Source organism: Athene cunicularia (genome assembly GCF_003259725.1).
Source record: "Athene cunicularia isolate RWA chromosome 1 unlocalized genomic scaffold, athCun1 chr1_part1, whole genome shotgun sequence".
In the NCBI taxonomy this organism is placed as follows: Eukaryota; Metazoa; Chordata; class Aves; order Strigiformes; family Strigidae; genus Athene; species Athene cunicularia.
The window spans coordinates 77,939,728-77,955,002 of record NW_020799091.1 but is presented as its reverse complement, the minus strand read 5'-3'; the positions used below and the strand labels follow the sequence as shown (position 1 = coordinate 77,955,002).

At 37.5% G+C, this 15,275-nt stretch overlaps 1 protein-coding gene across 1 annotated transcript in view; it reads left to right on the top strand.

Moving 5' to 3' along the window:
* Positions 1-6,577: 6,577 nt before the first annotated feature.
* LOC113478723 (E3 ubiquitin-protein ligase Midline-1) overlaps positions 6,578-15,275 on the top strand; it is a 36,705-nt gene continuing 28,007 nt past the window's right edge. Inside the window, exons 1-3 of the mRNA XM_026846146.1 lie at positions 6,578-6,610; positions 8,840-8,947; positions 12,004-12,152. Of these exons, the coding sequence (XP_026701947.1) occupies positions 6,578-6,610; positions 8,840-8,947; positions 12,004-12,152 (290 nt within the window). The remainder of the gene's footprint in view (positions 6,611-8,839; positions 8,948-12,003; positions 12,153-15,275) is intronic.

Sequence of the window (15,275 nt, the reverse complement as noted above, 5' to 3'; positions counted from 1 at the left end):
AAAAAGAGTAGTATATTGAAAGACCCTTTATTTCACTGGCACAGATACTGAACACACACATATGAGACACATTTTAAATCAGTGTAACAACAGTAGTGCAAAAGTGATAAGGAGAAGTTGACAGCACCTGGAAAGTCGTGGTGTTGCCTTTTTGTGTGCGTGTGTATGTGTGTGTGATCAAAAAGATATGAGCCAAATGGGAAAATTACAAATAATGAAAATTTGAGTTTCTGCTAAGACTTCAGCTACAAGACAGCTTCTTCAAACTTTGTGACAAAATGTCTCCAACCAGTTTTTATATAATATACATATGGCATTTCTGTTACTTGAGGGACAGCAAAATCAAACATCATCTATCAGTGTCATTCCCCGAGGACACTTAAACAATAAAGAGACTTTGTCTGTGACAGTAAAAAGTGAGTATTCTGTTTTCACTAAGTTTCATGGTACTCACTTCTTGAGATTTGGGGCAATTTCAGTCAAAGCCCAAGTAAATTGAGAAGTTCTCATTAGGAAAATTTAGGTGGAAGTCCTATATGTAAATCCTGGTATCTGAACTGCAGCAAATGGCCATTGTAGTCATACAGGGGTGACCACTAGTAGTTTGGAATGAGGATAGTAGCCAAGGGGCAATGGATTAAATAAGTGATTACCATCACTGTGAAATCTGTGGGGCAGATAATTTGCAAACTAGCTTCACTGAAAGTTACTTTTTCCTCTGCCCCGGTATTTTCCATTTTTGTGAAGATACTTGTTCAGCAGCTACTTTCATTTGCTTTGTTTAAGTGCTAGAAGTATCTGACATTTTTTGATTTGTGAAATAGACAGGTAAATATGACTTGAAGGAAATCAGGCGTTCTTGCTCTCAATAAGAGACTAATTAGCAAACTTTATGATGTGCATAAAACCCTAAGGAGGAGTTTACAGCATTTTTTTCCTAGGACAGTTTCTAATGAGAGAGGGTACAAGAGATACTTATCTCTATTAACATTATTTAGATTAAATATATGGCATGATCTACTTTTGATTTCTAATTACTTCAGTTCTATATTTAATTCCACTGTCAAAAAAATTGATTTCATGCAATGAAAAACTCAGGTAAGCTTTAGCCAGAGTCTTAATTTTATATAGCATTAGAGAAAAGAGAAACTTCAGAAATAAAATCTGACAAAACATGCTTCATGGCATATGCAATACGGAATATTCAGTCAAAGATGTCCTAAATTGCATGCCCGGTAAGCCTTAGCCTAGTAATCAAATATTATTTGCTTAAAGAATTATTTAATTGCTTTCACAAATTGCTGATTAAATTACTAATTAAATGTATAATTGGTCCCATCTAGAGAGAGAACTACAGCATTTTATGTACAGATTAGGCATGTGCTGGAATATGTTACTGCATCTACAACTGGTTTGTAACTTCTGGAAACTGGAGTCATAATTACGGTAACACATCACAAGGATATTGTGTATAAACTAACAGCAGTGCTTTCCACTGCCTGTTAAGGCAGCCAGTTCCCATTCACTCCATCTCTCCCTCTGTCTCACATCCATGCATGTGTATGTGTTCACATTCTTGTTAGACTGATATTCCTGCAAAACTATCCTTAGATTAGAAAATGGGGGTTAGTTCACTGTTAATCACTGATTAATAATGATTTATAATATTAATATAACTGATTAATAATGAGGCAGGTAATATTTTGTGCCTGCCGTCAGAGAATACAACTGTCAGTCTAAATGTTACTTTCTGGAACCCTCTGTCTTTGAGACACTTACCATTATGAGAACAAAATACTCCTGAGTTCCTCCTTTTTCTGCCTAGCATAAATAACTAAACAGCAATTAGAGCTGCAAGGAGACCAAAGGCACTGGTCCTCTAGTGTGTATGTTAAACACTAGGCTGAAGACCTCAGATCCTGGATGAGAGTTTTAAGTACTGAACTGTTGGTTACAAGGGCACTGGCTTCACCTTCATCAAAGGATGGTCAGTCCTTTGAACTTCAGTGATTATTTAATTGGTTTTGGTTTTCTACCCTAAATGAAAGACACCAAGTGGAATATTTTGCTCAACATGAAACAAAGGCTTAATGTCAGCAGGAAAAACAAAATAGAAATAATAAATAAGTAAATATTGTTCAATTCAAAATATGTTTTCAATATTTAGGTTCAAAGAAAGGACTCACATAACAAAAATAATGACTGGTATTAAATGATTCATGTGACACTTTTATTGCATCTTAAAAAATATTCCTCATAGCTTAGTTTCACAAACAGCTTAATCTGATCTTAAAACTCACTGATGCCAAAGGTCTCCCCACCTCTGCTTCTGCCCTATTGTGTTTGTCTACCTGCTTCCCATGTGTTTGTGCAACAGGCACACCAGCCAGGTGAGCTCAGCCCAGCCATTTCCCCAGGTGGCCGCACCAGCTTCTGCAGATGGAGGAAAAACAGGGAATACCTTTTTTCTTTTTGGCAGTATGATCCCAAGCAGTTTAACCCACTTCTGAAACTGTAGTTTGTCTCTCAGTAAGTCTTTTCTCCAGTGTGCTTTCTTATCCTGAGAAATGTCAGCTATAGTTCCAACATGATGCTGCATTTTGTGTTTCGTAAAAACAATACTTGGTTCATTGAAGCAAGTCTAGTCGGCGGGCTTTACAGCTGTCAGCAAAAACATCTCTGGAGTAGCTCATTATGAGAACTTTCCAGATCATTTGAGATTTTTTTAATGTTTTTAATGGAATTCTTATAAAAACAATTTGTTTGTTTTCCATGAAACTTCTGGTTTTGTTTTGTGATTAGGTTGTAAATGTCACTAGAGGACTGCTAGGCATCTTGCTGGTTAGTTTCTCAACAAAGTGTTTCAAAGCACAGTGGGACAAAAAAATGTTAAAATAATATTTGAATTAGTAACATGAGTATTTCAAACTTCTCAAAAGGTTTACTTTTAGTCAAGATTGGGGCAGATAGTCTTATCAGCCTGACACAAAGTGGTTTAGCTATCCTGGCCTAATCGATTCTTCATTCACAAAATTCCTAGGTAGCCAGAGTAAGTTGCCGTATTTTTGCACTGACCTTTGTTTAACCTGCTCTGAGACTGCCTCTAAACACAGGTCTCCTGGTTAGAGATAGATGTGGAATGCAAACAAAAACAAAGCCTCTGGCACACTTGAAATGAGAGATGACCATTCCTTTTTCTCTTGCACCAATTCAGAATAAAGGGGTTGTAGATGATCCATTCAGATGGCAAGCTGATTAATACCACGTATTTCCAAAGGCATAGTTCGTCATAATAGATAAAATCAGTTTTATGCTTAGACTAGGTAAAGTCTGAAAAAGCATTATTCCCAGAGTTGCTTTTGCTCTACAGAAGACTAAATTGAATAACCTGTAATACCAAACAGGAATATAAAATGGAAGAAATTTGAATCCATGACTCTCATTCAGTCTAGCCATCCATAAAAAGAAAGGGAATAAATATTTTCATAAATACACATTAATAATTATCCTTTGTATTTCCATTAAATAAATAAATGAAACATGGATGATGTTAAAATATGACTTTAACATATTGTGTCTCTTTGAAGAAAAGGTATTCTCTTTACAACATGCAGTAATTAAAAAATAAATAAGCCTCTTTCTTTAGGTGAGTATAATACTTTAATTCATCTAGAGACTCTAATCCAAGAAAATGTGTTCCACATCTACATGACAATGAAGAAAGTTTCCCTAGAGTAAACAAATACTGGCCATTACATGTCATCATTTTTGAATTTTTTTTCGTTAATTACTGGGTTTGGTATAAGAAGGAATTCAGGCTTAAAACCTAGAGAGAAATATGTGGCAAAGATGTTACAGTTGTTAAGTGGTATCACTTAACTTGCAATTTGCTTTTCTGATGTTTTTATTTATTTGTGAGTATGTAGTAATTCTATAACCATCAACTCAAACCCATAAAGAAAAGCTGATACCTCTTCTGTACCTGTATGGCCACAACTGCAAAAAAATTTTTTTTGAGTCATTGAGAACATTTTTTAAATAGTGAAGCTCAAACTCAAATTCATACCTCACTTCCCAAAGATCTGACTCTTTCTACAACCTACTTTCTTACATTTTGCATAATCAGTGGAGGACTAGTGAATTAAAATTACTCTGGTTTTGATTAATTTATTCCAGATAGTCTTTAAAAAACAGGCCACTTCTAATTTATGGTGTCTTATTTTGCTTGTCATTTAGAGATTATTTACCAAAAAGATACACATGCATTTCCACTTGCAGGCAAAATTGCCTCACCCATAAGGAATCTTAGAGGGAGAATTTTGCTCCTGCAAGGAAATTTCTGATGAGACACTAAAAAAATCCTTTGACTCCAGTATGTTAGTTGAGGAAATTTTCATGGGTATGAATCTAGCCCTCCGACGCTCTGCCTTTGAATTAACCATAGAAGCTCCCCTGTAACCTTGAACCTCTAGCCATGTTGTAGTTCTGTGATTTCCCAAACATCTGCTGGGGACTTTGAAACCACCACATTCATTTTCTTATGACCTAAGCTGCAATTTAACACAAGTCTCTGAAGATGAAAGCCAAGGAACGCTCTGCAGAGAGCAGAACACTTTACAAAGCAGTTCTCTGCTTGTGGAGGTGGGAGCAGCTGGCCTGCTCTCCCCTTTGGGTTAGGAGGGCTTGTTGTTTCCAGCTCCCTGTCAGACATCTGAGGAACCCCCATTTTTCTTTTTTTTTCTACACCCAGTCTCTGAGGCAAAGGGCAGCAGTCTGTATCCATCTATCTGGAAAACCTGGAAAGAACCCCAAAATATTTTTGTTTTCAGTAAACTCTGTTTGAGGTCTTCAGAAATTACAGAAATAAGAATAAATTCCCCACAAAAGCAGCAGGACTATAATCAGTTCTTGGTTCCTTCTTCATAGTAGAAAATGTCAACATTTTTGCTAAATTGTAACAAGGCCTCCTACTCAGTTTTAGAACTGTTTTGTGGCGTGGAAGAGCAGTTTATAAAAATCATACCAACAAAACACAAAGCTTTAGGTTCAAAGTAGTTCTGGACATGGATTTTAAAGAAATTTGTTGATGGCAAAATTAACTGTAAGTGAAATTTTCTACAGAAAGTTGTCCCCAAGTCCAGCATAAACTCTCAGGCAATAGATATCTCAGATTAAGGAGTCAACATTCATCTGGGATGGAGGAAACCCAGATTTAAGTCTGCTCTCTGCATGATTCAGAGCTTCCCACAACCAAAGCGAGCAGTGCAGTCTCCAGACTTTTCTAATGCTGTTCTCAGTCTCTTTTAATGAACTCCTTGGAAAGATGGCTTGTTTTTAATGCAGAAAAATGTAGAATGTAAAACCTCAAATATTTTCACCAGACAGAACTTGCATTCCTTGGCCAGCCCCAGCTGAAAGTTATTGTCAAGGTTGCTATTCATCAAAAGACTCAGTAAGAAGGCAGAACCTTATTCTGGTATTTCTGTAGCACCTGTACGGCTGAGCTCTGCTCCAGGCCTGTGGCTCTTTGGTCTGACACGTGACTCTTCAGAAACGTACAAGTAAATAATATTCAATGGTAATCTCACAAATACTCCCTTTAGGGCCACAGCTAATATGGTGCACTTAAAGTTAGGCATGTGCTCAATTATAAAGTTATTACTTTATGATCAGAGGCCTTGTAGGCTGAACATTTGATTAAGGGGTACTTCAATTTGAGAAAGCCCCCAGATTAATTTTTTTTTTTTTTCATACAAAGCTCAGACATATCAAATAATTTTGGAATATTATTTTCAGTTTTAATGAACTTGTGCAAGCTATAAAGTTGGAAATGTCTTCAAATGAAGTTTATAAGAGAGTATACTTTTCACGTTTCAAAGAAAAAGAGAAGTCTGCAGTCAGTGTGTAAGAAATCCAAAGGTTTTTTCCAAGCATTTTGTTTCTCTTAGTCTAGAGGTTTTTAAGTTAAGATTTAATTAATACATCATTATTCAAACCAACCAGAGCATTAAATGAAACAATGTTGACTTAACCTTCTTGTAACTATGTTTCATGACAGTTACCCCAAAGATTAATTAGATCTGCTCAACAAAATGAATTCATGATGTAAGTGGTGATAGAAGTAACACATTGAGTGGAAGCTACTCAAAAATCCTGTGAAGTGTTACTGTAATTAAGTGCCAAAGTCAGCTCTGGCATGAGCAGACCTCAGTATCAACACAGAAGGAGTTGCGTCCATGTGCAGTGGATGTGATCATTGCCTCTGACTGAGCCCATTTGGGATTCCCCACTCTTTGGTGGAATTTTAGTCCACTTGTGAAACTGGAGTCAGGGCTGGGGAAACTGGTGCCTTGGACAGCTCATTGGAAACAGCTCTACAGAGTTTCGTGCCAAAATGTGGTGCATGATGGGAGAGTGTGATGCAGCCAGGGTGGTGGGATGATGAAAAGGGAGGGAATATGAGGGACGGTGTTGATTGACTAGTTCTTCTGGGCTCCCTGAGCAGTCAGTGAAGAGACACTGGTGCTGCCAGAGGCTTTGGGTGAGCTGCTCCATGGTTTGTCTCTCCTTATGGCGCATGGTGGGACACCAGACACAACCAACAGCTAATGTAAGAAGATAAATGATAAATAGGCACCTAAAACTACTGGGTGGAACTACATTTTCACCTACCATGTGCAGATCTCCCCAGCACTTTTAATACCATCTGACCCCTTCCAGAAACAAATATATTTTCTTTTCATAATCCTGAAATCTTAATCAGTAATTAAGCCTGTAAAATATTCAATCAAACTTTAATTTTATGAAAGTTTGAGAAGGATAATCCAAAATGTTAATGAAAGCAAGACTTTGTAAACAAGTCCCCTCTTTGCCTGGAGGACACAATGTATTTCACATCACAGAGTTATTTGTAAAATTGGCCGTGGTCCAAATTTAGATATATAAGCATTTGTTTAATCTTAATGAGCTCCACAGTGTGCTTACAGGTAAATGCATGTTTAAACACATTGTTGGAAGAAAAAAAAAGAAGGCTGAGGCAGATCAAGGGGCTCATCACGCTGAAAAATAACCAAGGGGTGAAATATAGTTACTTGTCACCTGGAACTGTTCCCACTAGCTCTTACTAGTCCAATGGAAAAGGTGGCGTGGCTTTATGAGCAATTGGCCAGGGCTGAAGGCTGCTTTATGCTCTTACAAAGTATGTAAGGAAACACAATTCCGAAATCACTCATTTCACTTTTTCTTTATTCTAGATATGATTAGAACTTTTTGCCTTTTTCTCTTGACTCTTTACACATACATGTAAGCTATACACACTACAGCTAGTGGGGAAGAACATTTTTCTTGTTGTACAGAATGTTGACTTTTCACTGAAAAAATCAGTCTCCTCCAGAAACAAAACATTTTCAGCTGAGAACCAAAACTAGTTTAAGTTTTCTTATTTTTTGACACAATGCAATATTTTCTATAGAAGCTAATATTCTTTGTGAGGATTTTTTTTTTTTTTTTGCATTAAAAATAGTTTCACTGGCCATATATTTATACTGTAGAAAACTACAGGAGCACAGCTATTATATCTGTCTGAGTCATTGCTGAGGCAAAGTGGTAATAATACAGTTAATACACAGGACTTGGAAACGTCACTTGGATCTTTGGTATCTTGGATCTTTCAGGAACCACTGTGTGGACACTGAAAATAGTAAACAATATTTTCATATGTTAAATTCAGCAAATTAAACATTAGGAATCATTATGAAGGTAGTCAAGATGTAGTAGAGAACATATCGTGCCACTGTATGACTCTGTAGTTTGTTTACACTTGAGTACTTAGTACAGTTCTGTTCCCCATATCAATAAGGAGATGATAAATCTGGCAAAGTTTCAGAGAAGAAAAACAAAGGATAATTGAAGGTATGGTACGGCTTTCATACAAGTAAAACTGAATCACTTAAGACTCTTCAATGTAGGAAAGATTTCCTGCTAGAGGACAAACCAGTGATCTATAAAAGCACAAGCAGCACAGAGATTGTGGATGGATATCAGTAGTTCACTGTCCTTTCCAGTAAAAGAACTTGGGATCATTAAATGCAGCTGGAAGGAAACAGGTTCAGATCCCTCTAAAGGAGGCAGTTGTTCACTTGACTGTGAATTAAGCTGTGGTGCTGTAAGATGGTGGGGATACTCAGAGTTTGCAGGGGTTGAAGGAGAGACTAAATAAATCCACAAGAAATAACTCTTCAGAGGATTGGTAATGATGTAGAAATTATGTCTGGTTCAAGAAGACACTGAGCTGCAAACGGTTGGAGGATGAGAAAATACTCATGGGAATCTTCATACATGTCAGGACTTCATCCGAAAATGCTTTGCTAGCAGATGCTGGCATTAGCAGCAGTGAGAGACAGGATACTGCACTAGATGGACTGTGTCTGATCCAGTACTTACGCTCTTACATGCATTAGTATTCACTGCAGTCGTATATACAGCTTGAAACTGTGATGTGTTAAGCATTTCCTGAAAAGCCTTCACTTCTCACTGATGTCTGCTATAACTGACATCACTCAGTACTCACACCACCAGGCTTCTCTCACATGAGTTGGAAATATCTGATGAGTATCTATTATTTGCGAGTCTTACCTCCTACAAACAAGACATTCAGACTCATTTCAGTATTTCACAAAATCAGTCAGGGAAAAGAGAATAACTGATAGATTATATATAGAAAGGAATGAATAAATAAATGTCAAACCCAGCATTTTAGAAATTACAATTTTTGAATTAGAAAATGGAAAAGGAAAATGTCAAAAAAAGGTTTTGCTAATCATAATGGTTTGCTTTGTAGGTAAATGCATCCCGCCAAGAAAGCAAGCTGATGGAAGAATGTGACCAGCTCATTGAAATAATCCAGCAAAGACGACAAATAATTGGAACCAAAATCAAGGAAGGGAAGGTAAAAACGTTTCTTCTTTAGATCACAAGTAGGTCAACACTGTTTCCTTATGCTTACAGCTTTTTGATATCAGGTACTATTAATGCAAATTTGTAAAAATCCTGATATAGTGGAATGAAATATACCAATATTAGTATGTTAGACCTCAACAGTTTGGCATTTCTCTTACTACAAGTGATTACGATTTTTAAGCATAAACACAGAAATGATGTTGCCATCAGTAAATTATAATAAAATGATGATTAATTAATGATTCCTTTACTCTGTTATATGTCTGACAGCATTTCTCCGAAAGTTTTCACTTTTGCAAAGTGCCACAACATTTGGTATTGTGGTTGGCAATTATCTACATGAATATTTTAGTGTAGGTACTTTAATTATGTATTAAAATACTATCACAGAAAGAATTTGTTTCAATCATTGTCATTCTCAAGAATAGGAAGTCGTAACTTATTTACAAAAAAATATTCAAAAACACGTATGAAATTAATTGAAGTGTGCATTTCTAATAACTGAGGTATAATGTTTATTAGCGACAAAAACATTGAGCAGGAAAAATTGCTGATATTCAGGTGTCAATGCATTTCGCTAGCTGCCTGTTAACTCAGAAACACATTAGAGTTGAATTAATGTTCTTATTGTCTAGGTACATGGTGTTTACTCTTTAACTGCTAAACTAAGTAAGTCAAATATAAACTCTTCTTGTGTGGGAAAAACTCAGGAAAAGAATAAAGTCAAGAGCAGGTTAAATGGTTCATGGGCTTGTCAAGATATTTCAATTAACTTGAAATAAAAAGCCTGTAGGCAAGGTTTGACTTAAACATGTTTGAAACCGCAGGTCCTGTACATTCTGTGACAGAACCTGAATTTTCTCATGCTGTTGACAAAATATAATTCCCTTCAGATGGACAAGATGGCCTTCTGCATTATTGTTTCAGCTCTATTTCTCTATGGAGTGAGATCAGCTATGCTTCCAATGAAGTAGAAAACTTTCCATTCATTTGGATTTGTGCTATGTACATGAGTTGCTTTTAAAAAATCTATTGCTTGCAAAGATGTATTCTAACATCCAATAGAGCATGAAAGTTTTATAATACAATTGACTCCAAATTTATTTGAGTATAGCTGATATCAGAATCTATCCCCATTTTTTTTTCTGTACTTTGTTCAACCAAAAGTGGATCTGGAATGGTTTGCCCCAAATGTTGTATATGTTGAAAGATGTTCAAGAGACCCATGTGAAAAGCCACAGAAAAATTCTGCCAAAGGTAACTTCTTTTAAGAGGGCCTGTGCCTAAAATTCTTTCTGGAAGGTAGGGCACGGCAAGTTTGTCTATAGGACTATAGTTAGGGCTACAGAGCAGAAAACACTGGGATATAAAATCCTAGCTATGTCTGCAAGGCTGCAGTTTCAGACACATGAATCTAACAATGTGGTGCAGCTCCATCCTTTATCTAACCTATCACTGAAACCTATAAAATTCCACAGAGCATGTAACTGGAAAAAAAACCTTAACTATCAAATAGATAATTTTAGTGCAGACATCGTTCCTGCCATTGGGGGGGTGGGGTGGGGAGTGGGTGAGACAAGACTCTCCATTTAACATTTATGATCACTTGCCTTCTTCAAGAAGATATAAAATAGAATCAAGAAAACAAACACCTAGTTCATATGTAGACCTCACAAATCATGGCATGCCTTCTGATTGCTAAAAGCTTACAGAGTAACATTTATTTCAGTTGTTTGTTTTTTTAATAAGTAAATAAAGAGATGAGGTACTTAATATTTCAATTCTCTGATTCTGTGAATCTTTCCCCGGTTAGATTGGTGTAGACCAAATTGTAATCTCTGCAAATGCACAGTTAGAGTAAACATTATGGCTTTAATTCATCCTAGAAGCTGATCAGATCATCAATATTATCAAAATCTTTATGTTTTCCTAGCGTTTTTCTCCCTTTATTGTTTCTATCTTTAGAAAAAGTACTAGTGTTACAGGACACTAATCATTTGGTCAGTATTTCCTTTTTGAAATTTTTCCAAAAGGTTTCTTTTCCTACTGGTTTCTGTTGCTGGGTAGGTGCACTGAGATACCCTTCTCTTTGCTTAGGAGGCAATTTTATCTGAAATTCAACTCAGCAGCTTCATAGCTTGTGCCCTTATTGCTGAGATTTAGAATGTTATCTTGATTGTAAATTTGGATATTTCTGCCAATCCACTTGGTTGTTAGTTTCCTCATTTTGCATGAGAATGGGTCTTAATGCCTTTATAAACTCCAGAATTGTTTCATTTCCTTCCTATTTCTAACTTCTGTTCAAACTATGATCCCGATGTGATAACAATGGGAAGGACTTCCAGACCTTTCAGGATCTAGTTTTGTTAGCCAACATTGTCTTTAAATGGAGGATTGACTGTGCCCCTCCCTAACCTTTGAGCTAGTGCTTACAGTCACATCTACTGTGTTTATCTCCAACACATATTTGCAGTAGTAATAATCAGCTCTCCAGCACTACTGTGCTTTTGTCCAGTTAAAAATATCTAAGAAGAAAACACCCTGTTTGACTAAAAGCATGTAATGAAAAGGGCAGACATTTATTCTTAGTAGACTGAGCTTCTGTCAAGTTTTCTTTTCAAATTACTTTTATGAAACTCGCCTCAGTAATAGAAAAAAAGTAGTTAATCTCTAAACTGTCTTTAATACAGATCTCATCACTTCAGGGAAACTGTTATCTAAACAGCTCTTAGTTATCATGTAAGCAGAAAGTACCAGGAAATGATGTTTCTTCTCTTGGAAAATAGGCCAGCTGTGCTTGTTTTGGCTCTCCCCTGTTGTTTTCCACGTGGAAAATACTGAAGCAGAAAGGCTGTGCCTGTCCTCTTATTAAAATGTTATGTGGCTAGATGGGGCTCACCATCAAGCTAGTGTGAAAGAAGCTCTTGTCAACGAAGCCATTCATTTTAACTCCCCCTTTGCATTCCAGCTTTGCGTCAAAAGTGCAAATGCAGTCATGATTTGTGACCTTAGAGATGTGACTACTTTCTTCTGTTTCCACTCAAGGTGGTGAGGTTGAGAAAACTGGCCCAGCAGATTGCGAACTGCAAACAGTGCATTGAGCGCTCAACATCCCTCATCTCTCAGGCTGAACAGTCACTGAAGGAGAACGATCATGCTCGCTTCCTGCAAACTGCTAAAAATATCACTGAAAGGTAAAGAAGACATTCCTCTTGCAGAAACCCAACTTAAGGCAAATGGGTTGTCATAGTTGCCATAATGTCTTGTCCCACAAGGGGTGTCAAAGTGGGGAGGGTTAATCGACACATTTCCCCAGAACACTACTTTGTGCTATACCAGAGTGGGAAGGACCCTACTGTAATGCTAAACCAAAACATCTCTTTAGAAAGAGGAGCAGTTGAAAAAGGGTGCAAAATAAGAGTTATAACAGTAATAGCACGCACAAATGAAGGAGGTACCATGGATGCCAAACAGATATCTGGTGTTAAACATGCTAAAAGAAGTTTTCTGGAGGCTTAATTCCTACTCCTTGAAAAAATCTAATATTAAGAAAGAAATCAGGTAACAAGTACATACCTTGGAAGAAATTTGGAGTGATCTTAATGGATTCATATTCTTCACAAAATAGCAAGCAGCAAGATAATGAAATGTATAACAATTCAACAGCCTGGGTGTCTGGAAGTTATGGCAACTTCTGTGTTGGGTCCCTGGGTGCAGAGAACTTCTACCGTTTCTAGGATTCTAGCTGATCTCAGCATGCCAGATATATCAAGGACCCAAAGACAAGGGAGCAGTCTTTCTAGGAAATTGTGCTGTAAGAAAATTTGGCCTGGTTTTCAGTGTAACATCCTGAATGCTGAAACTTTCCCACTGAATTTTTGTGATGAAAATATGTTCTGTTGGAATTTTCAGCTGTTTAACCATCAGTCAGAGAAAAAAAAAAAAAGAAGGAGAATGTATCTGGACAATGAAGAAGAAAACTATTTAAAAGTATACTCATTTATTCAGCTATATATTTAGCTCTGGGTTCACACTGTATCTTCACATTGTCTGGCCAATTTTTACATAATCCAAAGCATGAAATTCCTTGCTCTTATTATTTATTTTTTAAAGTCTGTCACTTACTCTGGAGTGCTGAACACATATTCTCTGAATATCAGGCTTCATTAAAGCTATTTAATTATTTATACATAAGCCAGAAACACTTGTTACAGGCTCAGAGAATTGAAAATCTGTTGAGCAAGGCAAGGGGCAAGGCAAAGGAAAGTGAGGCAAGGCAGGGTAATGAGTTACATTTGATCTGTCAGCCTCAGACCCTGGTTTGTATTCTGTCACCAAGATACAGTGGCACTTCTTTTCCCAGCTGAAGCTGATACTAAAACCACACATGAGTATCATGAAAAACAAAAACAAAAACAAAACAAAACACACACACAAAAAAAAACAAAAAACAAAAAAAAACCCACAAACCTGGATTGAGAGCAGCCCTGTGGAGAAGGACTTGAGGGTATTAGTGGATGGAAAACTGACTATGAGCCAGCAATGTGAACTCGCAGACCAGAAAGCCAACTGTGTCGTGGGCTGCATCAAGAGAAGTGTGGCCAGCAGGTTGAGGGAGGTGATTCTCCTCCTCTACTCCACTCTCATGGGACCTCACCTGGAGTACTGTGTCCAGCTCTGGGTTCCCCAGCATAAGAAGGACATGGACCTACTTGAGTGAGTCCAGAGGAGGCCACAAAGATGAGCGAGGGACTGGAGCACCTCCCTTATGAGGACAGGCTGGAGAGTTGGGGTTGTTCAGCCTGGAGAAGAGAAGGCTCCAGAGAGACCTTACAGCGGCCTTCCAGTACTTAAAGGGGGCCTGCAGGAGAGATGGGGAGGGACTCTTTATCAGAGAATGTAGTGATAGGACAAGTAATGATTTTAAACTGAAAGAGGGTAGATTTAGATTAGGTATAAGAACAAAATTATATACTGTGAGGGTGATGAGACACTGGCACAGGTTGCACAGAGAAGCTGTAGCTGTCCCCTCCCTGGCAGTGTTCCAGGCCAGGCTGGACGGGGCTTTGAGCAACCTGGTCTGGTGGAAAGTGTCCCTGCCCGTGGCAGGGGGGTTGGAACTAAATTATCTTTAAGGTCTCTTGCAACCCAAACCATTCTAAGATTCTATGAAAAGCTGAAGGTCTGGCCTTTTTTCAGTATTCATTGGAACAAGCAGTAGGGCAGAAACCTGTGAAGACACAAAGCTTTTTAAATGACTACCAGAGAAAATTCAGAGAAGTTCCGTTTTCACCTTGTAAACATGAACAGTTGCATCATAAATACAGTTACAGAAGAAATACTCAGAGAGCAGAAATGAGACCAGCTGACATATGTGCCCAATCAAATCTAATTCTTGGCTGTCACAGATTGCTATCTGTAATGAGATGGTTGTGAACGCCCTTAAAATCAGAGAATCATTTCAAGCAGTGAACTGAGGGGAAAAAAACACCAAGTGCTTGCAGACAAATTCCAAGTGGAAAAAGAGACTAAATCTGATTAATAAATTATTCCACACAAGTAAATCTCCTAGTTCTCATGTGATGAGCAATATTTTGTTTGCTCCTAGACTGCTCATGTAACAGTCTCACCAGGGTCCTGAGCTCCAGCAGCTAAAACAGTCTCCTGAAATTATGCTCATTGAATTTCTTCATGTACATATTTCAAAGTAATTGCAAAATAATATTCGCTGTTGTAAGCACAACAGGTAACTATGTATAGCAAACACATTATGCACACTACAGTGATTTAGGTCATGCAGTATTTATAGTGAGTGAAATGCATTTATCCTGGAGAAACCTTTTCCAACCAAGTACAGTGTCAGATAGAGCAGACAGAAGTACAAGAGGAAATTCGGTCCTCTGAACCTAATATGATGACATGGTGTCTGAAACTGTGAACTGCTGAGCTCACTGAAAACTGACTTTAAATACTTATTCACAATACACCCTTTATATAGTCCCAAACAACAGTCCAAAAAGGCCTGGTGATATGGTCTTCACAATAAATATGTACTTTATGGAGGTATTCAGAGAAACTCAGATACCTGCTTGCTGGTTTACTAGCAAGGGCTTTGTTAATTTTGTAGAGGTGTGTATCACTCTGAGTTTGCCCTAACACAGGCCCTACAAGAAATGCATGTCTTTTTTTCCTACCAGATAAAAAACATGTTAGTGAAACTGCAGATGAACTACTGGGAGTGGGAGATGTGGGGGAGAAAAAAAAAAGAAGTGATAGAGTTCAAGGAATTTTTCCAAGTACATGGGGCAAAAGGCACT